Raw genomic sequence first — 27745 nt, 5'->3', positions numbered from 1 at the left:
TATTTGTCTAAAATCTTTCAAAAAATCAGCTACATTAGCAGAAAGAAATGTCAACACTGGTCATTTTCATTTAAAATACAAAAAGGGTGGGAAACTCCCTGAATGTGTTCATGGAGAATATACAAATTGATTTCAATCTCTCGTAATTTTGGTCAGGGAACACATTAGCAGCTACAATTTGATACTATATGCATAGACATTGCAAGACTGAGACAAAGCATCAGAAGCAGAAGGGGGGGTTGTAGGACTCATTCAGGCACCTTTTTGAGGCAATGTTTCAAATGCTGAAACAGTGTTCTCGAACTTGATCCGATGCAGAGGGGCACCACTTTGCTTGATAGCGCAAGCTATCTTGTCCTCAAGGGGGCAACGGGCTTTTAGCATTGAGAAAACATGGTTGTTCAACCTTCTTGCTTTCTTCATTGCTTCTAATAGGGTTTCCCATCCCTTGCAAAAGAAGAAGGCAGCCAGATTAATCAATCGGAACATGGAAAAAGTTAATAGGCTAGAAGCGGCTGAATCACTCCCCTGTTTTCATTGTACTTTAAATACAATCGAAGTCAGAAACTGATTTTACTAGTTACAGTTCTTTCTTCAGAAAGAAGGAAGCACTGTATTTCTATGGTTATGGACTATACATCATCATATTTTCTGTACTATATTTTAGATTTTCCTGATTGAGAGATTAGTTTTGATTCAGAATATTAGTCCACTCGGTGCAATTGAGAATTATGACTTGTTCAATATGCATGTTACTATGACTAAGATTGTCCAAGTGCTAGTACTCAGGCAAATCATGTACAGGTCTGCACAAGTGGATGGATAATAAATTAACAGTTTGATGGTCAGACTAGCTGGGCAAATCCCATCACTAAAACATGAATTGCAACCTAGATTCTGAGCGACATAAATGCTAGCAAGCCAAGTTGATATGTGGAATCAAGGCTCAACAAAATAGCAAATGAAAAGCAGAGAGAAGGAATTGATGTCCTTCAGAAACATCAAAGTCTGATAAAAGCACCGTAATAACCTAGAGTACGGCTAAAATGTGGAACATAATGATGTGCAGCCATTTATTTAACTCCTACATAATGAGTAAAATCCTACTTGATGAAAAGTATCAGCAGAAAGAAAAGAAAAGGGAAAATTAAAATAAAACAAATGAACGATTTTTACACACACAATCAGTTATAGCACAACTTGCAATTCCATCAAACCAGGAATCCAAGTTGAAGTCCTGGCAGCGGAAAATAATATTTTAAATATAAAACAATATTTTTCTATACACAGGCATACCACTCATGAGTGCAGAAAAAATCAAGTATGAACGCAAATTTCAATACCTGGGCAACATGGGGATTCTTATGTGCTTGGGTGAGTAATCCAGCCTCTACTTCTGCAACATTGAGGACTTGATATGAAAAATCAAAGAGTTCAAAATGCATCTGCTGCCCAAGCAAGTAGATAATGGTACAACCACCCCAAGCAACTGAGTCACCCAACACTTCAAAATTCGATGATACTTGAACAGAATCCTCCAGGTGTCCCTACAACTCAAGTATCGAAACGGATTAGTAGAGAGAAGATATCCTCAATTACTTAATTAAACTAACACACTTCAGTGGCTAAATTAGAGGTAAAACTAAAGGTTCATCATCCTTCTAATCAAGTAGTCATGGTGTTTAATTGCGAGACATCATGCATTTTGATCACAATATACTACTAAATTTCTTAATCAAACAATTGGTCCAACTGCTCAACTAACAGTTGTAGATCACAAAGGTAGTTGGCTCCAGATATCAAAGTTGCAATTATACAGCAAGGAGAATGTTCAAGTCAATGGTTCTTGCTTAATCTGACAGGGTCCGTGAAGTACTAAGATGTGTGTAGTACTTGGCCTTGACCTGGATTGCAGCCCCCTACAACACCAGCATGGCTGCTCATCAGGAGGTACCACATGGCAGGGAGCAAGTACCTTATTAGCTTGGTTGTCAAATCAAGATTCAAATGATGAATTGGAAAGGTTATTTTCTGAAAAAAAATTATAACTCCTAATATACAACACAAATTTAAAAATAGCCTAAAATGAACGTCCTATTAAACATGAGTTATTTTCTCAATAATAACGAAAAATAGCATGACTAGACATTCTGATTGGCTAATAGCATGCCATACAATTGTCATAATACACGCTCCGAGGATGGCTATCATCTGTTTTTAATTTTAGTGATCAAATAAAATAGTTCATGTGAAAGTTTTGGCCCAAAAACACACAGTAATGAGAAGCAAGTCCACAGCACATTTAACAGAGATAGCTGTCTAGAAAAGTTATTATCAAGTAGTAGGTGGATTCTCTTAGTCTGGTGTATGAACTAATACCTTGACAAACTGTAGATGATTATTGTTCAGATGCATTGGCTAAGTTTGATGCTATCTTAAAAATATTTTGTAGAAGGTCATTACTTACAATTTGAAGGCCACTATATATACGGTAAAAATCCTTTGAAGTTGTAATGTCAATGAACCCTGTCTTGGGAGCTGCACTCCATTTACAGCAATATTTATCCAATGCAGCACTGGTAAAAGCAAGGGCATATTCCAGCACACTTCCAGTATTCATGTTAGCTTTGTAAAGAAGATCTGCAATAACATGAAAAGACCAGAACTGTTAATTTAAAAATAAAGGAAATGAAGGGAACACGTCTTGAATATAACAACAGGCATCAAACTAGAGTAATTAACTACTATTATTGCACAAAAAGTACTATTATAGTACTATCAAAGAACTGGTATGTTTTTTTGCCTCTAAAAAGTTGGTCAAACAAACAGCAATAAACCATCTGAAGTGAAATAAATAATGCACCTGCAGCTTCTGCCTGTTTTGACATGGTATAAAAAGATGTTGGATTTGGACAACCAGGGTTGGACATGACTGCAGCAGTGGCTGATTTGAAAAGATTGACAACAGGACTATCCCCACCATCCTGTGAAAGCAATATTTGACCATCTGCATCAGGAAACAAGCCCAGCCAAGGGGCTGTTTGCATGAAATGCATGGTATCAACTTCCCTCTGTCAATCATGAAAAACAACTATAAGAGGCAGTAAGAAAAAAATGGTTTCCAATCATAACAGAAGTCATGAGCTATGTTACAGTTTTGCATACTAAACAATATATTGTGGCATGTTCATTAGCCTGTCAGGCAAACATTTTGCCTTACTAAATTAATGTACATGAAAAACTTAGTTCTGGTTTTATATTTTTTCATCTTATATTTCATTAACAGTCATTTAAAAAACCAAAGATTACATTCCTTAGGTAATTACAAATAAAATTGAGATAGATTCCAGGCTTCTGTGATGCATTATTACAAGAAAATGTTTTATACAACTAAATAATGTGCAATAATTATTTTCCTCTATTAATAAGATTGGTCTAGGATCTACTCATACACAATGTTGATACTACATCGGTTAAACAATAGCATTTGGCTTCATGATATAATATTTGGATCTGCTTGCACATCATTCACAGCAACAAAACAAGAGTGTCAATAAATATTAATACCCACTAGGATGTCATTCCCAACAATAGAACAAGAGTTACAAGTATAACCAATCATGAAGATAGATGGTGAAATGAGATTTGTACATCTGGTCCAATGACTTTTAGGAAGAGCATATCAAGTCCACATCCAGGTCTCTAATCTAAGACGAACATGCCAAATTCCTCACCACCAACTAAACATGGCAATGGCTAACCCCTGATTGGTAGAAATACAAAATTCATCAATATTTGATTGCTGTTTTTGTCTACCTAGCATTTGTCCCAGTATGATGTAAACATGTAAACTAGAAGCTCATAATGAGGAAAAACAGTTGCATGGACTTTGTCCAGAAACTTCCCTATAGGCTATGCCAATAAAACAAGACAAGTGGATAAAAAAAATCAATGGTACCACATTATGATGTGTGATTTTGTCCATATGTCTTGCCTTTATTAGCCATGTCTATGATGAGTTGGTAGATTAAGTCTACACCGCTAATTCTCCATAGTCTACACAGTGTGATACTCCCCTAACCCATTAGTTCCCCAAGAATCTTAAAGTAATCGTATAATTTTGCATTCTTGTTTCGAGGGATAGAATGGCAACCCTGTCAAAATATGAGTCCACTAAACTCTAATGCTACCCTCTAGAGCAAGCATAAGTAGTCTAGACATGTTCTCATATTATCATGAAATGAAGAAACTAGGATACTGACCAATACAACATCAAGAAGCCCCATCCAATATAACACACTGCCAATCTCCTTTATTCCTCGAAGAACCTCTGCTTTGAGCTCTGATTTTGTCCCCCAGTTAAGATTTTCTTTGACAACCCTCATACAGCCTGGATTGGAAATTAAAAATGTAAAATGGAGAAATGAGCACAAATGTTCGAATCCACCCACCCTAAAGCATACTCAATTAGCAAGCGATGCATGCATAAAATTCAGCATCATAAAGCATTCATGATATCAGTAGATTCCCAGAAAAAAAAAAGTGATGCAAGCAGGCACTTGTTAAGTAAATACCATGTGCAATGCAAATATTCAATCCACAGATGAAAAAAAGACAAATAAACACACTTGAGATAAGCCCTCATAGCTACAGCACTTAGAAATCACTTGAACATATTTTATGCACCTCACATTCGAGGAAGCTCTCACCATATGTATCACACCTAGGCACTCACTTGGCTCTTCTCTCACTAACAGTAAAATAGTGCATAAGATCCTCAAGGTTGGTGGTTGTTGGAATTGCGATTTGGTAAAGTTTGCAACAGATTCTTCCTTGAGTTCTCCAAATGAACATTAACCCTTAAAGTACACTGTACACCCATAAACTTCAACTCACTGTCCCTAATAAAATGTATGTCTATGTATTGTAACTGTGCATGCATGTACACGTGCATATATTGCATTGTACTCAAGTTCTTTCAACCTATTTAACACCTCCAGCAGTGTATGAAAGAAGAAGAATATATTACACATGCATAATCATGACACCACCATTTACCTGTGACTCCTCCATCAAAAGGGAGCAGTCCAATAGATTTTGGCAACGCTTCTTGCAATCCAGTAATCATCGGTTCAAGTGTACTTACCTGAAACACATAATTCATGAAACATTAGACTCAATCTCAATGAAACAAAAAGGATAGTATTTGTCCACACAGCTTCAAATGAAATCATACAAATAGTAACAAGATCCATCTTTTCATGAAATTTAGTTTTAATAAATGAAAATAAACTCTTCTCAAAAGCATCACATACCTTATTTGATATATGATCTAGCAGGGCCCGGATAAGCCAAGGCAGTGATCTGGATCCTAGAAGTCTAACAGTAGAAAACATATGGGGAATTCCAAAGAACCCACTGTGCAAACGCGCAAAGCTTTGATGCGCAGAATTCAACTCCTGCCATGATAATAGTCAATGAGAATGCAAGTCATAAAATATCAAGAGAAACAAAAATAGCATCAAATTGGTAAAATCCAATCAAATGATGGTGTATAACTCTAGTTCGTTACCTGAGTACCACAATAGAAGTTAGGCTTTGCACTGGGAACTGACGGCTTTTGCATAGGAACAAGAGGAACTCTTGATGATCGGACAAAACGCTGAGTAGTGTTGCATAGGATGAAGTTTGGCAGGAAATCGTTTTGCATCTCTGACCAAATCTAACACACCAATAAACTGATTTGAGTAAAACTAGCTCCTTGGGAAAGCAAAGGGTAAAATAAATTACACTCTTAGGAAATTTCCTTTACTAAATATTATTTGTTTTCTTTCATTTTTCTTTTAACAATAAGAAAAAGAATGCATCATGCTTCAATTTTTTAGGCACAAGACTAGGGAATCCCCAAGGTTCCACGATACAAAACACACGAGAAGTGTGCTTTAGACAATGCATACACAAAGACAAAACATAAAGGTCCTCGGGCCAAAATGCTAATGAATTGGCTTGAGATGTATTTTTCCTTAATAAATATCACAATCACGGTTATAAAACCTAAAATGGCCTGACAGGTTGACCCGGGACTTAGCCAACCCAAGACCTAGACCGGTCCAAGTTAACTAAAAAGCCCCCTAAGAAATTCAATCGGTCAAACCCAGGCTACCCACCAAGTCAACCTGAAGAAACCTAAGTGAGACCGCTATATTTTTAAGCAGCACCATTTTGAATCAAGGATAAAAACCCCTAATTCCCAAATCCAACAGCCACCACGCAAAGCACCAAATCCCCTTTTCCCTTCAGTTCCCAATCTGCATCTTCTTCGCTTTCTTTTCCCCTCATAATTGAGGGCTTATAAATAACACAAGAGTAGGATAGATTTTAATTACCAATGCAGTGAAGCATCTTACACCTATTGTCCCAGAACTTTGGAAGATAGTGCCCAGCTGTTGTTGATTTGGATGTTGACTTACAAGAACAATTACAATATCCTTGATTGTGCACAAATCTTGAATTTATGTTCCCCATGGATCTTCAAATGTTTTAATTCTTAGGTTGATGCGAAGATAATTATAGCAGGCAAGTGGCTACTAAATAATGGGCAAAAAAAGATGCTTGACTGCTCAACAAATTGACACGCTAAAGAAAAACTAGAGGAATTTTTTGGAAAGGATCCAATGAAATCAAAGGACCCATCATGCATAGTGAACTCAAACCAATTCAATCGTTTGGAAAGGATCTTGGATGAGGACAGGGTCTTCAACAAAATCATTGTTGGAGGCCAAAGAAATCAGAACAAATTATGGGTTCAATGTTTCTAAAACCTTGTCCTCCCCTTGTTGGCAATCCTTTTGTATTTTTCAGCACATGACCTGCCGCCCAGGTCAGGTTTAATAATTATGATCATAATGTTGCTACATTTTTTATTTTAATGATAAGAAAAAATATGCACCATGCTTTGTTTTAGATACAAGTCTAGGGAATTTCCAAGCTCAATCATCCCATAATACAACATACATGAGAAGTCTCCCTTGGACAACCCATACACAAGGACAAGATATAGAGGTCCTAAAGCCAAAGATGCTATTGAATTGGCTCAAGATTCTTCCAGCTTCAATTCAAAAACAAGGATAAGAACAATAAGCACATCAGATATGATAATTTCTACATTAATTCTTCCACTGAATCAGAGACAGAATAGAGGTTACATATTACACACCAAAATTAATGATGCAAAATGCCACCAAATCTATATAAACAGAATATCATTTCTTTGCTCTATGTCCATTGAAAGTAAATGCTTAGGAAATTAAAGACTGCAATCAGCTTATCCACATTGCCAAAATATTAATTTTTGAAGATAGATACATAATAGAGATTAGAGTGCAACATTTCCCAGAATACCATGATTGTGCGCCATGATTGAAAAATGATTATGCATAAATATTACAAAGGGATGTGCCAATAAAATAAAAGTCAAAGAGTTTGTCAAACCTGAGTAGCAAGTCGACTAGAAAATGACACAAGAGATAAGTTTTCTTGCATCTCATTCAACATGAGACTGAATGAGTCTATTGAAAGATCTTTTGAAAGCAGGCCATGGGCATGCTTTAAGATTTCCACAAGTTTTTCTAATTCCTGCAACCAAATCATGGCATTTGTTTTTCCATCAGAATAATAAACGATTTATTTGTTCTATGTGCCGTGAAAAAAGAAATTTCATGGAGTTATTATTTGAGAATTCATTCTAAAAGCTCAATCTGGTAGGTCAAGACAACTATACAAAAACATATGTGAGAACTGAACAGCTACATCCATATCTAACTTTCTGCTTGTTAATATGTGAGAACTGAACAGCTAGCACCATTCAATGTGCAAGACTTTGTCCATAATACAAAAACAGTATATGAGCTTAGCAAAATAAAATGGTGCATCTTCTAAGGTTACAACAGGAAAGGGGAAACATGAGGAACCATGTTAAAGCATCCTGAAGTTACGCTGATTGCTAGGACACTTCTATTCTCTACATCCTACTAACTTTACTTTTAATTGATATGATAACATTATAGGTGTGTTACCACTAATAATAAGAACCACAAGAACAATCTACTTACCACCACGGCACATAGATCCTGAGACTCAAAACGATCAAAAAGAAACTCGAGATTGTCTCTAAAAACCTTGTTCATCCTTTCAGAAAGCAACCTTCTTAAATCAACGGTCCTCCCAAGTAACTGTACACAATAACATCCAAAAGAAGAGAGGGAGCATCAGAGGAACAGGTCTAAACCATTGTTCTACTTCAGACCAAAAGAACATAAAAAAAGAGGTGACTATAAATATGTGAAATAACAGCAAAGATATATGGTCCAATCCTATGCTGAGAAATAACAATTGTGAAATAATCCCCTAATTTGGGGTATTCAGTCTTGGTTAGGGAGTAAGTTGGAAAATGTCAAAGAACTATCTCAACTCAAGCTCTTTAGGCTTAAAACTTGCACAGACTCGCACTACCTTGTGCTCAAATAGAATGAGACTCATGAGATTCGAACTTGTGATCATTTCGTCAATAAGACTCTAATATAATGTCAAATAATCATCTCAACCCAATAACTTATGCTATTAAGTGAAGCCCCAAGATATGATTTATATTATTCTTTAATACACAATTAACAGAATATGATTTATATTTCAAATTTCAGATTGTTATTAGCAATTGCCAAGGAGAACGAAGGTAATGATACCTCATAAGACAAATGTGGACCAAACACATCAGCGAACATAAATGCAGTGAATCATTGACAATATATGGAAAACTATACTTTTACCTTTACTCTAGTCATCTTAAATAGTGCAGTGAACCTCATAGGCTGTACAGAATATTTTTCTCTATTGTCTGAGGCAAAGAGGAATGATGGATCAAGTAGTTCACTGCAGAATTTAGCAAACCAACAAGATAGATGATTTAGTTCATTGTATTTCCAGTAGTACACGTTACTTTAGAAAGAAGGGAAAGCATGTACCTTGCTGCCCAACTCTTGTAATAAGTGAAAATAATTTCACAGAGTTTTGAAACAAATAAATCAAAACAATGGTCCACCTATAAAAACTTACTACACTGAGTTAGAGCGAAAATCCTGAAATAAAAAACCTGAGATGTGGGCAGGGAATCAACAGGCCACCACCAGTTCATCAAATGACAACTAGGAAATGCATGTGTTCCCAACAAGAGATGCAAAAGAATTAGTCCTAGAAAATGCTTAAATATAATATACCTCAGCTTCAATTTCATCATAGAGGAATCGCTGCCTTAAGGCAGCCAGAGCTTGCTGAGCTGAATCATTGTAGATGTCAAATGGCATCAGAACACTTTCAAGAAGACCTGCATTCTGGGACTCGAGCACATGATCTACCAGCATCCAGGGAAGAGAACATTCAATAGGAAACTGCATATGGATAACAAACAAGTTCCCACAAATCAAGAAAGTGATATAATGAATAAAAACGTGAATGAAAGGAAAAATAATTGAAATTTCACTATTATATATTTAAACTAAGCTCTCACTTTTATTCCCCCAGTAAAAATCAGTTGCACACGCTGCTTTCTATATCATAATGTTTTCTTAATAAATGTCTAAATCCATGTATAGACACCAAAAGTCATTACAGGTGCTTCCATAAAAGGAAAAAAGGACCAATTCATGACCAGATGCAAACCAAAGTAATACAATTTAGTTTAATCTGAAATGGGATGAAACTGAATAACTTTCCCAGCCAACATGATTCAAACCCCAAGAAAAATTGATCAAAAAGAGTTAAACAATGGAGCAAAAGAATAAAGTTTCCAATTGAGAGTTCAGAAACACAACTAAGCCCCTTATACCAAGTAAATCACTTCCTCAGTATTCTATCCTGATGATGATTCCCTCAATTCAGTCTAAACAAAAGCAAGAAATATTTTCCAAGTTAATAGAATAATTCAGCCATAATAAAACTCTGAACAAAGTAATTCTCAACAACATCAATTTAGTAAGGTAGACTTGTTCTCCCCACGTGTTAAAGAGTTTCATAAACTATAGCAGGTCCACAAGAAATCCTGTTTTCTTACCTGAATCACACGAGATGACTCCAAATAAAATTCTCTAAACCATAAGAAACCAAGATCTGTCAAAGTTGCAACAGTCGCTGCAAACATTTACAGAATTGTTAAACTTCAGTATATAGTACTTGAAATTTAGTGCAGCAAAAGGGCAGTATACTTCATTTTTCACCTATCTTGAACCAATAAAACACTAACAGGAGCACAATTAGTTATATTATCCTCAAAGAAACAAAGGCATCATGAACATGGATATGCTGCCATTATGCCAAGTTAGCATTTTCAATACTGTGAAAAGCAGAGAGTCTCCAATGAAGAAGCGCTCTCTCTCTCTTTTATTTTTATGGTGTCCACAGGGCTTACCAGCTAAGGGCCTCTATAAGGGGACAATTATGTGCCATGCTCCTATTAGGATGGTCTATGGACAAAAAACCAAGATATCAAATGGATGATATTAAGATTTGGGTTGTCTTCTTGATCTTGAAGACTGCAAAAGAAATCCTTTTTCTAGAATTCTAAGGATACATCATACTTTGTAAAGAATCTTCTGATTCATATACTTACTATGAGTTTATTTGTCCAGAAAATGTTGTAGCCATTCACAGTTTTTCATAAGGATTTGCATACTAGAATTCATAAGAAGTTTGCAACTAGACTTGGCGTCAAAATATCAGGGAAGAAAGTCTTTATAGACCTTATACATGGGACTGTTATAAAACCTCAGACCATTATACCTTATATATGGAATGGTTATAAAACCCCAGACCATTATGACTCATTATCATTTTCACTTATTGTTGGCTCATTTAAATAGGTTGATCTCTTATTCTGGTAAAGAAGAGATTTTTGATAAAAAGAAAAGAGATTTTGATAAGAAACTAACCTGAATAGTCCAATATATGCAGGAAGAAGCCAAGCTTGTAAAAGAAGGTCTCCAACTGCTTTAAATCATTTACAGGAATCTCAGACCCACTGTTGCCAAAGAGTCCACCAGGCTTCCGAAGATTACCACCAGACACCACTTCATATATCAAGAACTGCAAGCAATGGACCTGAACAAAGAAAACCAATGATATTAATTAAGTATGAGCATATGTATGCAAATAATGACAATATTTTAATCCAAACTCTTCATTCAAAACATAAACACATGATTGGCAAGGAAGGAAACCAGAAGGCATGCATGGTGTGATTGCATAAGACGCATATAATTTACAATAAATTTTTATGTCAAAAATGAAAAATGGCTTGTTTGATGGAAACATGCAAATTTTTCATAGATATAGCAATAGATTTACACCAAGAAATTACTGTCTATAACATCAGTCCAGTGGACCTGAAGGCAGGAAATGTTTTTGTCCACAGGAAGATGGTACCCCGAAAATAGACAAAGAATTGGGTGACATAAACAAAATAAAAATTTGGAAGGAGATTTCACCCCCTTAAACACTGAAGTCTTCTGATTATATCCTCCTCTACCACCTCAACCACACTTTTAAAATTTCCAGTCTTATTCCACATTCTATCTTAATCCAACTCCCTATTGCTGGTCCCTTCTCACAATATCCACAGCTCCTTCTGAATTGGTGTCACTTAGACCTACGAATGTATTAGTATAAAAAAAATTGATTGAATTCAAGTATTATGTGTGAAGAAAGGAAACCAGATATAAAAAAAAAAGAGATGATAAGGGATTCAATTCCACAGCAGATCACAAAATCATATTAACATTTTATTCAGTAGTTTAATTATGATCTATCTACAAACACCCTCTGAAAACTGGTGGTTGGACATAATAACTCACACATTCTAATATGCTTTTCTTCATTGGTTGCAAAAGCCTAATGCAGATGAAGATAGTCATTGGAGATTGATTATCAGTTCCAAGTAAAGGGTGTCCAAGGAAAGAGGTTTGCATGGAAAAAGTGTTCAGGAATTTATCAGAAAATTTTACAAGACTTTTTCTCTTTTTTATTAGGGAAGGGAGAATTGTATCCTGTTTCTGCAAGACCTTGGTTGCGTCAATTCACTTCCTAAGACTCAATTCATTTGTCTGTCCTCCTTTGAGCTGATAAAGAACACTGTACATTGCTAAACAAGCAAGGAGTGTTCTTGAAACTGGGATTGTCTTGACTTCTCAACCTCAAGAATACCTTTGTATATGATGTCAAGGGGATCAGCATGATGTGATGCAAGAAGAGAATGGCCTATCTTTGAAAAAAAAGCCTTCATCAAACATCTGAGCAAGACAACTTTATAATTAATCTCCTTGGTCATAGACCAAATCTTTTAGAAGTGATGGTATGCCTTAATCTTTGCTCAATCACTCTATCTTCCAAAGCTTCACAGTGTGACTGAGAACCAAACCATACTAGTTTTATTCCAGAGCCCGCTTATCCAACATTTTTATATGCTAAGAACTATAACTGCTATATCTTGACAGGAAATGTAAAGCATGAATAAGTGGTGAAATGAGAAAAACCTGTGTGGCTGTGGGTGCCACTGGCCTTGGATAAAAGAAGTTCCCTTTGCTTTCATCACCTCCATGTGACTGTAAATAAGATTCAGGCTTGTTTGTATTTGCCATCCAGTCTGCTGAAAGAGTCCTCATGTCAGAAACAATCCTGAAAGTTACCAATTGAATAAAGTAAATATGCAGCTGAAACATTCAAGTGGAAACCATTTAGATGCAGACTGTCTTTTTTAGCAAGTTAAAACATCTCAACAGGTTGTCTGGACATATTAATTAGTAAGAAAAGTAGGGAATTTTGTTGGATGTGGCTCTTGACTCTCTTATGCCAGTAATGTCTCACATTTAAAGCATTCCCAATGACATTTTCCCACTTCCAAGCAAGCATTGGTATCACAGTGACGTGGCAGAATTGTTACTAACAGAATTCATGGGCTTTAGGAGGGTTACAGATTGCAAGGGTGAAGACAGGCTATGTCAGAAATGATATGATGCCCGTGGAGAGTGATTGGTTCAAGAATTGATCTATTTTCCAGAAAACTATAATGGGACAGATTTGCTTTCCTAGCCACTTTATAGTGCACTGAGTCAGAGGCTTTTAGAGAAGTGTTTTTAGCCTGTGTTCAGCGGAAGGGATTCTTGTTTATTTATCTCAAAAAAGTTATCCTCCATCACTAGTAATTTTGCACTCTTTTATCTCTTGACAACATCTTTTATCATTGAGAAACAAAATACTACACTAATTGCATAGACTAGAAAGGCCCTCAATTTTTTACGGATCAGAAAAATACTACTGCTGTCCTTAAGGTAGCAAGTGCAGGACTTAAACCTGATTTCTACACCTAATCCCCTAATTTCTAGGGAAGAAATGCCACTAACCTAACTGCCTATTAGCAGCAAACAAATAATTTGGACAGTAGAAATTTGCCCTAAATTCAAATGACATAATACTGATTAAAAAAGCCCACCTCGACAGGTCCTTCTTCTTTCTAAAGGTAGTCTTCAACATGGTGGCTAATGTGTTTTGGACAAAATCTTGGACTTCAGCATGTATTGTTTCCCATAAGGCATCAGCTACCAATGTGTCACACCGATGCATCAGTGATCCAACACTCTTAATGTAACTAACGAGCTCAACAAGTGCTTTCCTCTCCTCAGCACTGTAATTATATCGTACCACCTGCAAGATAATTCAGTATTACAATATGTCCAGTCAAGCAAACAATAAAAGGTACATAGTCAAGGCAATAGTTCTTGAAATATTTAGACAATGTGTATGACACAAGGCAATATATAATCTATTTATCACAAGTATGGCTCCAAATAAATCCTTCTAAGTTAGTTCTAAGTTGTTGGATTCCTCAAGTGAGCATTGCTGACTGCATTTCAGCCTTCAGCATATGAAATAGACCAAGAACACAATACCAAAATCACAAATATAGACTATGATACCTTTTCATAGTCAAAAAATGATTCTGAGGTTCCATTAGATTCTGAAGGAATTGCATCTTTGCATGGGCGAGAAAATTTCCAAGCACATTGTTCCCAAATTCGTGCAGTCCATCTGCTTAAGAGCTGGAAACCTTCAACAACCATATCATACATGTTTCCCTTGACTTCTTTGCACCAGTCAACATCTGCACCATCTATTGACTTCAATAACAATAGCTGTGTACACAATTTGAAAAGATAGGAAACACATATTAAAAAGCTAATGATAAAGCTAATCACATTACAAATAGGGAGTGGAAACTTTGTGGTGAAAATGAATAAGCACCTGATTCAAGGATGAAGCAAAACGAATTGTGAAATCATCATGCTCGGCACGAATAGTTCCTATGTGATTAACAATGAGATAATGCCTCTGATAAGTACAATATGTTAAGGCTTCAAAGATTACACATACAAGTTCCACAGAGTGTAACATGGGATAGTAATTATTCTAACTGCAAAATGGATCTAACAAAGCATTAATGGTCTATTGTGCATGACACAAGGGCCCGTAACTGATGAAGCCCTCATTGTCCCCACCATCACAAAGAAGAGAACTTACATACCTGTTTTGTCAAAGATAATAATCTAACGAAGTGAGGCATGATAAAAAAAATAAAAAATAAAAAGGAAAGGAAAGAAAGAAAGAAAGAGAAAAAAAAATTGTAGAGGATATTCTTGTGCCTCCCGAGGTGGGAGCTCATGAGGTGCTGGAAGGGTGAGGAGACGAGTTTGTGCAGCAAATCTCTGAAAGTAAATGGACAGCTCTTTCAAGATTGCAGCAGGAGAAAGATGAAGATCAGGGAAGGCAGGAATGATCGGATCATTCTGCCACAAATCACAAACAAATTAGAATATATCAATTAAATGACTAGATTTCAGACAAGTAGGAAGAATAATAGAATATATTTTGTGCAATTTCAGGCAAAAATGACATATTAGATTACCAGAGCACAAAGAGATACGAACAGAATACCTTAAAAATATTTATCAGCCTGTTGATTTTTACCCTCTTATACAGTGACTCACTGTCTTTTTCTGATGAGGTTGCCAAGACAACAAGAACTGGTAAAACACGTAGAAGAATGTGCCTCTCCGGAAACAAAAGCGCAAAATCCAATTCCAATGACTCAATGGCAAAAACTATCAGAACTTGAAGAATATCTTCTACACTATTGTAAGTCAAGGACCTCGATGTAATACCAATTATGATTTCGCAACAAGAAGAGCAAGACAAATGATATTCTAAACAGAACAATGGCATCATGGAAAAGCTTATGCAAACAGGGTAAACTCATGTGTGAAAAAAAAAATCAAGCATTTCTTCCTGTGCTGCCACACTGAAAGGCAATCAATAATTAGTATAGATACGTGTTCACCCGAAACATTTCGACGTGCAAGTTCAATAAGATTGCCCACCTTGTGCTTAAGAATATCTGCAGCAGTTGATTTACAAAGTAGTTAATATTGATCAGTTCATCAAATTAACAGTGAAATAAGAGCAGATATCATGTCAGCACTTTGCCGCAAAAAAAAAGGGCACTTCAAGAAACAGAGAAGGTAAAACATCATTTAAGACAGATAAGGTCACATGAGAAAAGTTCTAACACCTGTAAATCATCTAACTCCTCCCTTATTGAATCAATATCTTGCCACTGAACACTAACTTGGGTAAATGTCCTGTCAAAATCAGACACGAATAAAGGAAAAAACCATTGTTAGACTGCACAGCAAAACAGCCAGCCGATGCTTCTAAGATTGATTGAAAAGAGATCAAAAAACTTAAATATGTCCAAAACACTGTAAGAATTTGTAGCCAACAGGTATAATCAGACTGGAAAAATGTATCTTTTGGAAAGCTGGATTTAGTAGCTTGGCCAGCCATGCTTGTTTAACAGATATGTATAGAAGAGAACAATTCAGATGAATTAATAGCAGGAAGTAACTAATCACCATTCAGCATTTAAAGAACTGGTAAAAAAGTATGATTAAAGGCACAAATTTTGAACATACAAAGTTCGCATCACACAAGATCGAATTTGATTATAAACATTTTTCACCGCTACTGAGCTTTACCAATCCATGGAATAAATTTGCAAAATTAACAAAGTTTTGCATTCCAAGAAGTTTAACTAGACATATTTGCAGAGGGTTGGGAGAGGACCACAAGATGCCCAAGCTAGAACACTTAGGACTGAGTAGTGTAAATAAATGCTTTAAAATTGAAGTTAAACAGAGGCCCACTTTTTTGTAGTCTCATATACTTGTTTTCAGTTTCTACCCTGTTTGATGGAGAACTCCCTTGAGATTTTTCATACTCTCATGTATGTGTTATGGAAATTATTCAAAGTTTCTGGAGATGAGAAATTTTTGTGACCTATTTCTATGTGTGATCTGTAGTGGTTATGGATCAGGCTTTTGTTCTCCATGTAAATAAGACTGCAGCAAATCCTAAAATCACTAAACTATCATGCTAAAAAGATTCTGTCTTGAGAAGTTCAAACGAAGACCATCAACATATGTAGAGAAATTAAAACAAATGACTGCCAGTCAATTCCCATCCAAATGGCTTCAAAAGTTGGAAGAAGAAAAAAAGATTATAAAGAAGTTGGATGATCCATGTCAAACATCATAAAGGACATGTAACCAAGGTATGGCAGCATAAATGACCCAAATTATTTAATTTGCATACCTCTTGTACCATGAGAAGTCATTGGGTATGCTTGCCTTAGCATTTTTAAGATGATCAAGTTGAACTAAAACATCAAGCAACTTCAACATGGTCCTGGGATGATAATAATAATAATAACAAAAAAAAAAAAAACTAGTTAACAAAAGAAGAATTGGTTCATTTGTTCACCATGAAATTTTAAGATATCTCAAGATGAGGAGAATTTTCAAAGGGTGGTGTTGAGGAGCTGACTTGACTCACATCCAGCACTTCAAAATGAGGTAATAGCAATACAACAAAAAAAGATGATTGGTGTTATGGGAAGAGGAAAATAGAAAAAGGAAAAGCAATCAAATACCATAGATGAGTAATTGTGGGGCCATTAATGCGCCGCTCAGGCCTAGAAAACCGCTGCATATCAGCTGCTAGCTACATCAGCAAATAATATTGCAACATTGTGAAAATACAGCGTGAGTTTGAAACCACATAGGGTATAATACTGTAAACAATAAAGAAAAGAAGGGAAGAGAAGGTAAGAAATCACATACTTTTGATGAAGCGGATGCTTGCCATTGCTGGATTTCACGCAGACGACTCATCTCCAAGTCCAAAACTTGATATGTTTCCAGATACAAGTCAGCCTGACTTTGCTTCATGGATTCAGGAAGCTGCCACATTGCATACATGTCAGAAGTATTTTAATAGGCTGAGCAGGGAACTGGAAACTTAAGTTATTCAGTTACATGTCTTTCAAGGAAAAAGAATTCAATTTGTGTTAAATAAACAGAAAACTGGCTATCTATGACTGGGTTTTTTGGGACATAATATGTAGCTGTTCAAGCTCATCCAGACCCGTCATTTAATGATATTCAAATACTCTTTCATGAAAGAAAAGATCAAGAGCGCATGTTCTACTAATAGGCACTAGGAAATTGTTCATTTCTATTCATCCAACATGCCCACTAATTGCTGAAGACTTGCTTCATGGACAGTTATGATAATCTGATAAAGCACTGTGCATACTTGTGAATCTCGAAACTGTAAAACTTTTCCTTGCTCCTCCATATATTAATTGAATGCTTCAAATTCCTCACTAAGAACATTGCTACAACACAAGACTCCAAAAACCCCACATGTATACAGGTCAAACATGAACCAGTAAATCCAGAACACATGATATAGTATTAGGCTACAATGATATTGCGATTGAAAGACCCCTTTGAGTCATAAATCATCAAAAGCAAAATCTGCTAGATTCCAACGAGGTCAAGCGTCTGAAGGCATGAGAAGGCTGACAAGCTATGCTTGTTCAAGGACCTACAAAGAGGCCCATCAGTTTGATGCATTTAAATTGAAAATTTTGATTTCAATGTATTTACACAGTTTTAATATAAAAACTGTGGTCTTTTATCCTATAGATACAGCTATGCTGTGAATACCATAAGTTGCCAGATTAGCTATTGCAGAACCACAATGTTATGTCAAAGAGTGTAAAATCCACCACTAATGTTTTTAAATGGCAACTTTTTTACCTTAGAGTTTTGTACTGTCTGCAATCACTAGCGATACATATTAGTCAGGGAGTAGTTAGTTTTCTCGCTCTTCATCAGGAAGTGAGATACAGCAGCTTCTTATTTTGTTTATAGAGCCAAAAGTTATATGTCTATTAAATGTGCCAAAGGCACAACCTTGCACATAAGCATACAAAAGAAAGAAAAAAGAAACTATCATAAAGAGAATAGATCTTGACAAGAAAAATATCAATCCATGTGCATAAGCAATCCTTGGCCATGTTTATTAGAAGGGAAGCCAAAATAGACCTGAGGAAGTGCTTTGACACAGCTACGATATGTATAAAGCACTGATGCCATCTCCTTCCCCTCTTGGATAAGTCCATTCTGCACATGTTGCAGCAATTAAAGTCAAAAACCACCAATTATATTGATAAATTAATAAAAAAAAATGCAATGACACCAAATAGAAAAACTAACACAAATAGTATGATTATGTAGTTTTTGTGCTTACAAAAAAACAAGTCAAGGCACAAGGAAGAAAACAAAAGCCACATACCAGCTGATTGAGAGCTTTTGTGTCTTCTGATAGAGATAAGCGGTAAGCAGAAACATCAGTATACTCTACAGAAGAAAAAAGAATGATTGTGTATGAGAGACAGTTGTAGCATAGACAAATACAAACAATGCTGGTGGCCATGCATGCAACATAAAGCCACACTCCATGTTTAGTATAAACAAAAAAATCCGACAAAACATACAGACATGAGAAGAAGATGTCAAAACTATGATAATGACAACACAAAAAATGCCGTTTATGCAGCACAGACTATCACTCACAATTGTAATCATGTAGTGACAAAACAAAATGATACAGTTAGTAAAATGCAGCAAGCTAGAAGAGAATCCTTATATCAACAAGTAGATTGTTATATCCATGGTCTCACATAAATCCAAACCCAATTTCTAACTCTAAAAATTTTTAATTTAACCAAACATGCCAAAATAAAACGCTTTCCAATTCCACCTGAATCCCTATTCATCCTTCCCTAATTAGTAACACTAACAAAAGAGCTCCTTTTTCTATTTAAGCAATCACCATTTCAATTCTTACATTCAACATGTCCCTATAATTTAACCTTCCACAACAAACATATATTTATTTATTTATTTATTTACCACATAATTAGCATTAATAATTAAAACAAAATTTTAAAAAATACCAATAGGACTGTTGGTTGCTCCTCTTTCAGATGAAACCAAAACCCCAGCTCCTTGCACCTCTGCTTGCTCATCCTTCCACACACACACAAAATAAATAAATAAAAAGTAAAGAGAATTCGCTTGATTTAACGGAATGCAAGATAAATTAGGGAGGGTACCTCAAGAGAAAAGGTAGAGAGAGCTGCTATGGCTTCTTCTACTGGAACTGCCATTTCTCTCTTCTTTCTAGTAATTACTAATTGTTTAAAAGAAAAAAACTAGAGAGAGATCATCAGCATTAGCATTTTATGTTTTTTTGCTGAAAAAACACCATGAGAGAGAGAGATCTTCTGAAGGTGAGTTGGATCGGATATCAAATTTGTCAGTTGTCTAAAACAGAGTCGATACATGACTCGTGCACTCACCACTACCTTCTTGTTAAATACTACACTCTGTTTTCCTGAATTGGACAAGGCTGGTGGGTTTATTTACGTTACTGCCATTAAATTCGACGCACAGTAGTGAGTGGCTCCTTTCGAGTTAATTACAGATTAGTCCTTAATGTAATATTTTGCTCTGTTTATCCATGGAACTAGAACAGAGATTCGGTTCTAGCTCTAACATTGGAGCTGAGCCTGCGCTTTGTAAGAAATCATTTTTAGATGCTGCAACTGTATTTTAAATAAAGAAGAAAACTCAATGATGTTATAATTCGGAAGAGTCAAATAAACTTGTTTTATTTTAATTAGATAAAAAATAAAAAATAATAATAATAGTCAAATTAAAATTTAAAAAAAAAAAAAACAATGGTGATAGCTTGGAAAATATTTTTTTTTCATGAGTGAAAAAATAATATAGTTTAATTTTCAATTAATTAAATATAAAATAATAAAATTAAGTTTAAAAAAAATCAGTTTAAGTCAATCAATTAAATATAAAAGTATTTTTGGTTTTTTAGAGGCGTTGCACACACCACCCTAAATATACAGACACCTCCAGCTCGTAAGTAACCTTTTCCATTACAATAATACTTGATATATATATATATATATATATATATATATATATATATATATAACTAAATTGCCCTCCATAAAAATAGTATTAAAAAGAAATTACAGGGAAAATACCAAAAGGCTCCTAGTGCATGTTTTATTTTTTTATTTAAAGGACAAAGCTGTCATTTTAATGTATTTTCAAACATAAAAAAGATAAAAAAAAATTATTGCATGTCATTTTCAATATATTTTATTTGAACAAGAATGATTAATAGGTTATTTGAAAAGATTAAAATAGTTATATAAGATCATTGATATTTTTAAAAAGAATAAAAAATAAATAATAATTATACATCACCGTAAATAATAAAATGTGTAAATTTTACCTTCCCCATTAGCTTTTTTATTTTTTATTTTTATGTTTGACTTCAAAGCTAGCTGCTCCATCAACAAAACCCAAGCCAAGGTTGGTTGGGTGGTAGGTATCATTAGGGGGGTTATTTGGAATGATGACGGGGTCGTCCTAATATTTCTATATATTTTAAGCTTCTTTTTTTATAGCTCCTTTATGCTTTTAAGACGAAAAAAATAATTCCTTTATTGGTTTTTGCATTTGCTTCTGGGCAAATCATGGATTTCATAACGTCTTAATTAAGCAAATTCGGTTCCCACTAGCAGTAATTGAGTGCACGTCGTCTAATACTTCACTCCAAGTCAAGGCTGTAAGGCCAAAACGGGGCGCAGAAGGCATCTTCATTTTCAAATTTGCTCCTCGTTCAGCTATATTTTTTTTAAAAAAATTAAATATTTTTAGTTATAAGTTAATTTTTTAAAAAAATTATTTTGATAAATTGATATTAAAAGTAAATTTTAAAAAATATTATTTTAATAAATTCCTAAATAAAATTACATCAAAATCAAACTTGAGGGAGAACGAAAATAAAATCGTTCTAGTGTTGTTTGCCTTTAAAGCAAAATAATAATTCATACTCTGCGGCCAAAATCAACGCAGAAAATGTTACTGCTCCAAAAAATGATGATGACAAAGGCACATCATGAGTGCTAGCTGTCGTAATTTGGCAAGGAGACTATGAGTAAACGGTTCCAGCTATGGTGATGCCTCTACTGCAGCGTTTCGGGACGGGTTAAAAGAAATTATATTATATTTTTTTGAATTATAAATTTTAATAAATATTTAAAAAATAAATATGAGTTTTTATTTTATTTGTTTGTGAAAAAACAACATTTTATTGTAGGGACGAAAATCATATACTAATTTATTAAAAATTAATTTTTTTGGTATCATTTATATACTTAGATTAAATTAAATTTGAGGCCAATATATTGGAACTTATTTCGCTCAAGTTGCTTTTTTTCATATTATTTATTAATGAGTTTATTTTAAATGATTTCGTCATTAAATCTCTCTTCTTTATATATATATATATATATATATATATATATATAGTGAGCATATTAAAATATATCAGAAAAACTATTTTAATGTATTTTCATGGTATTTTTTTTCATGATATTTTATTTAACAGTTAATATATGATTTTTTTAATTAAAATATAAAATTACAATCTTAATGTCTTAATGTAACTTTTTATTAATTTGTTTGGTAAGCGTTCAACTTATCACAACTTTTAATTCTTTATTTTTTAAGATCACCATGAAGAATCATATTCCGAACATAAGATGTCCATGACTTAAAGTTGCAAGGACAAGACAATCATTTATTGTTCTTTCCTGTCTCCCAAAATCAAACTAAAAACAAATCACTATTGTCCTTTGCATGAAAAGCTAAGGCTACATTTATTCGTAGAAAAGTGAATTTCGGAGAAAGTGAATTTTTAAAAGTGAATTCTGGAAAAATATTTTTCGATGTTTGGTAATGTTATGAAAAATTAATTGGAAAACACTTTCCAGTGTTTGGTTATGTCATGGAAAATGGGCTGGAAAATAACTTATTAATATTTTATTTTTCTCAAGTTTATTAAAATAATGAGGAACAAATCTTACAAATTACAAAGTTGAATGAGAATGAAATTGAAAAAAAAAATATAATTTCATAAATTATCTCAAATAAAACAAATAATAATCAAAATAATAGGGATCAAATCTAAAAAATTAAAAAAAATGAAAAATGAAGAAATTAAATAATAATAATCAACATTTCATAAATTATTTCAAATAAAATAAGTAACAATCAAAAGAATGAGAATCAAATTTGATAAATAAAAAATTTCAATAAAAAAATGATAAGGAAAAAGCAAATAGCAATTATAAAAATAAGGACCAAAGTTAATATAAAAATAAAATTTTAAGAGATGAAATTGAAAAATAAATATTCAAAAAAAAATATATATAGCAATCAAAAGTTTGAGGATCAAATTTGATATAATCAGCAAATAATGACACTTCTATATTTTTTACAACTTCCGGAAAGTGTTTTCCCCTCAAATTTTTCAGGAAAACACTTTCCTGAAAACCAAGCCAAATTTTCGTTTTACTGGAAAGTGTTTTCCATTGACCAACTTTCCTATTGGCAAACAAACACAAGAAAGTTTGGAAAGTGATTTCCCGGAAACCACTTTCCGGAAAACAAACACAGCTAAAAGGAAAACACTTTCCTGAAAACCAAGTCAAAATTTCTTTTTGACTAAAATTGACTGGAAAGTGTTTTCCGTTGACTAGAAAGTGTTTTTCGCTGACCGGAAATTGTTTTCTGTTGACCAACTTTTCTAATGACAAACAAACACAGGAAAGTTTGGAAAATGATTTCCCGGAAACTACTTTTCGGGAAACAAACAAGGCCTAAATAATTTAATTCAGGAAAAAAATTCCTTGAACCTATTTAAAAATATATTTATGTTTTTTAAAATATTTTATATTTAAAAATATATTAAAATGATATTTTTTTATATATAGTTTTTAAAATTTATTTTGATATCAATACATAAAAATAATCTTAAAATATCAAAAAAATTTAATTTGAAGTAAAAAAAAAATAATTAATTAATTTTTTTAAAAAAATATTTTTAAAACATAAAATATATACACGCCCTCATGCACGTTGGTAAGCTTCTCACTCGATTATCAGAGAGTTGATTAGAATTTTATTGGAAGTCGTCCTAAAAATAATTTTTTTGTAAAAAAATAAAAATTGTTCATAAGAGTTCGTATCTGGTGACAGGAAACTTTGAAAAAAAAAAGAAAATAGATGAACACAATTGATGCGCAAAATGTGTAGAAAATTTTCAATTATTAACGATATTGTAAATATAAAATAATATTTATGTAGTTTTATTTATTAAGAATAAAATAATACTTTTAGTTTAATTTATATATATTTTATTTATATTTAGATTAAGACTAAACACTTATAATATACAAATTATTTAAAATTTTAACCTTTTTTTTATGTTTGATATTAATTATTTTAACAGCAAACACAGTATAATTCAGGATTCACCAGTCTAAAATCCCACGAGATTTACTGCAAATTAATTAACACAAACATGACAAGAAGAACTGAAAGAAACTGGATTGAAGCTATGCGATTAAGAAGGTGGACTCATGAGATGATCAATCAGGTCCTGGAATCCAAGGCCATGATGGTGCTGAGATTCATAGGTTTCATGTATCGGGTGGAGCCAGTCATGATCTGTTGCACTACAATTTTGTTTGCCTTTTCTGATGGATGGAATGGATCCCAGAATGCATAGAGGTCCCGGTTAGGGCACAAGCTTGACAACAGTGTGCACAGTCCTACGCCATTGTAGGGCCCTTGTCCACAGCAAGCTATCTTCGCTGTAGTAAATCCTGCCCAAACAAAAAAATGATTTTTTTTTTTAAATTATAACTCACAATGAGCATATAGTGCTGTATCCTCAGTAATGAAGTGAGCTGTCTACTTGGGATCTATTGCGTACCATATGCTTGAGGATTACTGACAAAATCTGCGTGCATTTGGTGGGTATTTGCAGCAATAAACACATCGCTGCCGATTTGTCTGTTGACATCAGTTATCATGCTCTCAAGTTGAGGGTTATACAAGGCAGCCGCTCCCTGTAGCTCCGCTGAGCAGCCACCATTGGTGCTCCTCATGGCCAACTCTGCTGGAACACAACCCAGCGGTCCAGTACCAGTCACAAGAACTCGACGTGCTCCGAGATCATACAGCCTCTGCAGTAATGATCGAAATGGGGATGTATATATAGTTTCATATGTTATTTTTAAATTAGAGTTTACTCAAGAACTCACAATCTTCTTGATAGTATTCTTGTTGATGATGTTTATCCACACTTGTATATAATAAGCCCCCTAAAATACTAGGTTTTGTCTTAAAAAGACATTTTTTGAATAGAAAGATTCAACCTTTACGTATAAGCAACCAAAGTTCTTGTTTTTTAATTATTGTGAGATGGTGGCATCATCATAGTCTCCAGGCGAGGAGCTTAATACTCACACATGACTAATATTTTTATAAACGAAATCAATAATGATGTGTGTCTATACCCATATATTATAGACCCTTCAATAGATATTATCCCACTAAAATTAAACAATAAATTTTATCTTGAAAAAATAATTATTAAAAAGAGAGGATGAACTTTGTGCTTAGCTGTCAAGATTCTTGTCTCCTAGCTAGACAGATAGTAACATCGTTTTAATTTATTTTTTAATTTACTATTACAAGAAACTTTAAATGAGAAAAGAGGAATTACCATCAATAGTTTCTTGTACTCTGAAATGAGATACTTGACATAACCTGGCAAATCATATTGGCGAGACCTTGCAGAGTAAGGAACCAAGTAATAGTTGTTGACAAAATCATTCCCACCAACGGTGAGCAGGATAAGTGCTTGATTGACGAGTCCCTTGGCCTTCTCGGCTCCGATAAGCGCACTAACTCGTTGCTGATATTGTTGGAGATACTCCAGTTGTCTATGCATTCTTATTATATTTATCTGATATTGTTGCATTTAAGGCCACATATTAGATCAGCTGTTCGGATATATGTAGCTTCCTTGTTACTGGAAGCAAGTCATTGAGAAATTAGACAGGATCAAAGGTTGCTTACAAACTGAATTCCAGTGTCATTAAGGATTCCGATTCCAGCCGAAGCAAAGTTGGCACCAACAAGTAGTTTTTGTCCTCTAAGCTCCGGACTCAGGTAAGGCAACGGGGATTCTGAACCAATTTGCTCACCTGACAAATGCATTTAATGATTCTTAGCTAGTGAGACTAAGATATCCAGAGAACATGTTAGTGTGCGTGTGATTATTTGTGATTTTGGACATTTGTATAGACATATGAGCTAGGTAACAAGGAAATGCAAATCATGCCACATAATATCGATATGTTTATTAATGGAAATTTAACTGATAAGGTCAGGAATGTTCAGGCCATTAGAGAATCGGCCGGTTGCTCGATGTGTCGGATAATCGATCCCATAAGGGTATGAATCGGCTCGTGCAGTTGTTGCCAGGTAGTTGTTGTTGCCACTATCGACTAGTGAATCACCGAAGACGAGGAATGCCCTTGCGTCAGCTTGGTGAACAATGGCTCCCAGTACCAATGCCAGACCCGAGATCACCCAATAAGAACTGCAAGCTGATGAGTTCCTGGCCATTGAAACCCAGAAGAGAAAACTTGTATTAATTGACGAAGACCTTTGGATGTGGATGAAAGATACAGGATGGACATGCATCTATATATACATGCACCTTCTGGCTCTACCACCCTGGACGTAATTACAACCAGCGGAATCCGAAAGCAAATTGGTATTGGTAGTTGTGGATGCTAACAAGTTGTACCTGCCATGGATTAATAACTCACCACAAAATACTGTTAGAGGTTTATTTATTCAAATCCACTGGTTTATGCCTTAATATCCAGTAATGCTTGTGTTATATATTGTGGTTGGCTTTGATTGAAGTTTCTGCAGATTAAGCTGCTTTTCAAAGAAGAATAAACAACCTTTACATTTCACTGTAAATTAATGAACTATCCATGATAAATATCTGATTTTGGCATTGGATCTTGGGATTTCTTTCATTTAAAAACTTAGTATAGTAAATTACTTATCAAGACTCATTGATAGCTAACAAAAACAACTAGGTCTAGGTTAAAAAAATATGCTTACAGGGTACTATTATTTCAGATTTCTTTGTCAGGGTACTAGCAAAACCCTCAATTAACTATGATTTTAATACCATTCCATTACATATCACTAAGATCGTAATTCATACAATCATGAGATACATTGCCATGGCAACTAAACTTACAAATAGTTCTCTTTAAACATCATCGATCAATGCAAAACAAACAGAAGTTACAATTTCTGGTTTCCTTAATTTGGTGAGACAGTGACTATGGTGTTGAGTTTTGAGGTCCTGTTTGAGCTGGGCCAGTACAAATAAAAGCTGCATATTCTGTGTGACTTAAAGCTGGAACTCACCCAAGAGGCGAATTCTAGGTTTCCCTTTTCATTACACATTAGAGGCATGATCACGAAAAGGGGAAGCATAAGGATCCTTTAGTTATGATACCATGTGACATGCATGAATTGGTGGCAGTTAAAACAAGTTGCCCTAAATTAAGACTTGCTTCCACCGCCCTATCCTTGCCTCATTGTCCAAAATAACTACGTGCAATAATCTACAAGTTAACACTGTGATCTTCTATGGAGTTAATGTTACCAAGAATTTCAAACACTTTCCAGTAGTTAAATGCTTCAGTCACTGAGAAGTTGAACCTAATTCTTTGGCATTGCCTACTAAAACCTCAAAAGTCGAAGAACCCCATCAATGTCAAGAATATTGATTGATATTCTTGGATTAATTCCTCCCCTCCCTTTTTCTTCTTCTTCAGACACCAATAGAGTTCCCCATTTACGAGTTAATTTGAGCAATATACCTCCACTCCACACTGTAAGTCAATCATTTCAAATTGCTCCAATACATTAAGCACAAAATGCCAGGAATTCCACGTTTTCACTGACCTAAAACGTGAGTCGTGGCCCTCTCAGAAACCAAAAAAGTGGGTAATAATGCATGCGCTACTGTATTTAAGATCTAGCTGCAAATCTCCAATGTAATAATGGCTTGATAATGTTCTGGTCAATCTCTGATTACATTTCTAAAACCTATGTGACTTAGCAGTAAAAAACAGTTCAGCTAACCGTTGAGCCCACAGAGTCAGGGGCTAAATTCAATGTGATCTAAATTTTTCAGGCTCTTAATATCTAAACAGTACTGCTTTAGAATGAAAGTCGCACGCTGTCTTCAACTTCCA

At 34.5% G+C, this 27745-nt stretch overlaps 2 protein-coding genes across 3 annotated transcripts; both read right to left on the bottom strand.

Moving 5' to 3' along the window:
* On the bottom strand, positions 1-19856 carry LOC118036457 (protein PIR). 2 transcript variants are annotated; one of them, XM_035042156.2, is made up of 30 exons: positions 19622-19856; positions 19463-19535; positions 18799-18863; positions 18549-18626; positions 17277-17396; positions 17087-17157; positions 16750-16842; positions 15668-15737; positions 15429-15493; positions 15034-15229; positions 14734-14885; positions 14344-14437; positions 14019-14234; positions 13535-13746; positions 12579-12720; positions 10980-11148; positions 10106-10182; positions 9273-9443; positions 9021-9097; positions 8826-8928; positions 8112-8231; positions 7492-7635; positions 5573-5722; positions 5316-5459; positions 5059-5146; positions 4263-4390; positions 2864-3071; positions 2468-2640; positions 1344-1547; positions 1-447 (listed from the first exon to the last, which is right to left on the bottom strand). In XM_035042156.2, the coding sequence occupies exons 1-30, from the start codon at positions 19673-19675 to the stop codon at positions 253-255; spliced, it is 3852 nt and encodes a 1283-aa protein (XP_034898047.1). In that variant the 5' UTR covers positions 19676-19856; the 3' UTR covers positions 1-252. The 2 variants fall into 2 exon arrangements, with proteins under 2 accessions (XP_034898047.1, XP_073260042.1); XM_073403941.1 differs by lacking the exons at positions 18549-18626; positions 18799-18863; positions 19463-19535; positions 19622-19856 and adding an exon at positions 18261-18444.
* A 3984-nt stretch (positions 19857-23840) lies between these two features.
* On the bottom strand, positions 23841-26116 carry LOC118036458 (GDSL esterase/lipase At5g33370). The gene is made up of 5 exons (XM_035042157.2): positions 25832-26116; positions 25530-25657; positions 25174-25416; positions 24379-24631; positions 23841-24268 (listed from the first exon to the last, which is right to left on the bottom strand). The coding sequence occupies exons 1-5, from the start codon at positions 26079-26081 to the stop codon at positions 24036-24038; spliced, it is 1107 nt and encodes a 368-aa protein (XP_034898048.1). The 5' UTR covers positions 26082-26116; the 3' UTR covers positions 23841-24035.
* Positions 26117-27745: the final 1629 nt, after the last annotated feature.

The sequence above is a fragment of the Populus alba genome, chromosome 13 (genome assembly GCF_005239225.2).
Source record: "Populus alba chromosome 13, ASM523922v2, whole genome shotgun sequence".
Classification (NCBI taxonomy): domain Eukaryota; kingdom Viridiplantae; phylum Streptophyta; class Magnoliopsida; order Malpighiales; family Salicaceae; genus Populus; species Populus alba.
This window is presented reverse-complemented; position numbering and strand designations above follow the sequence as displayed.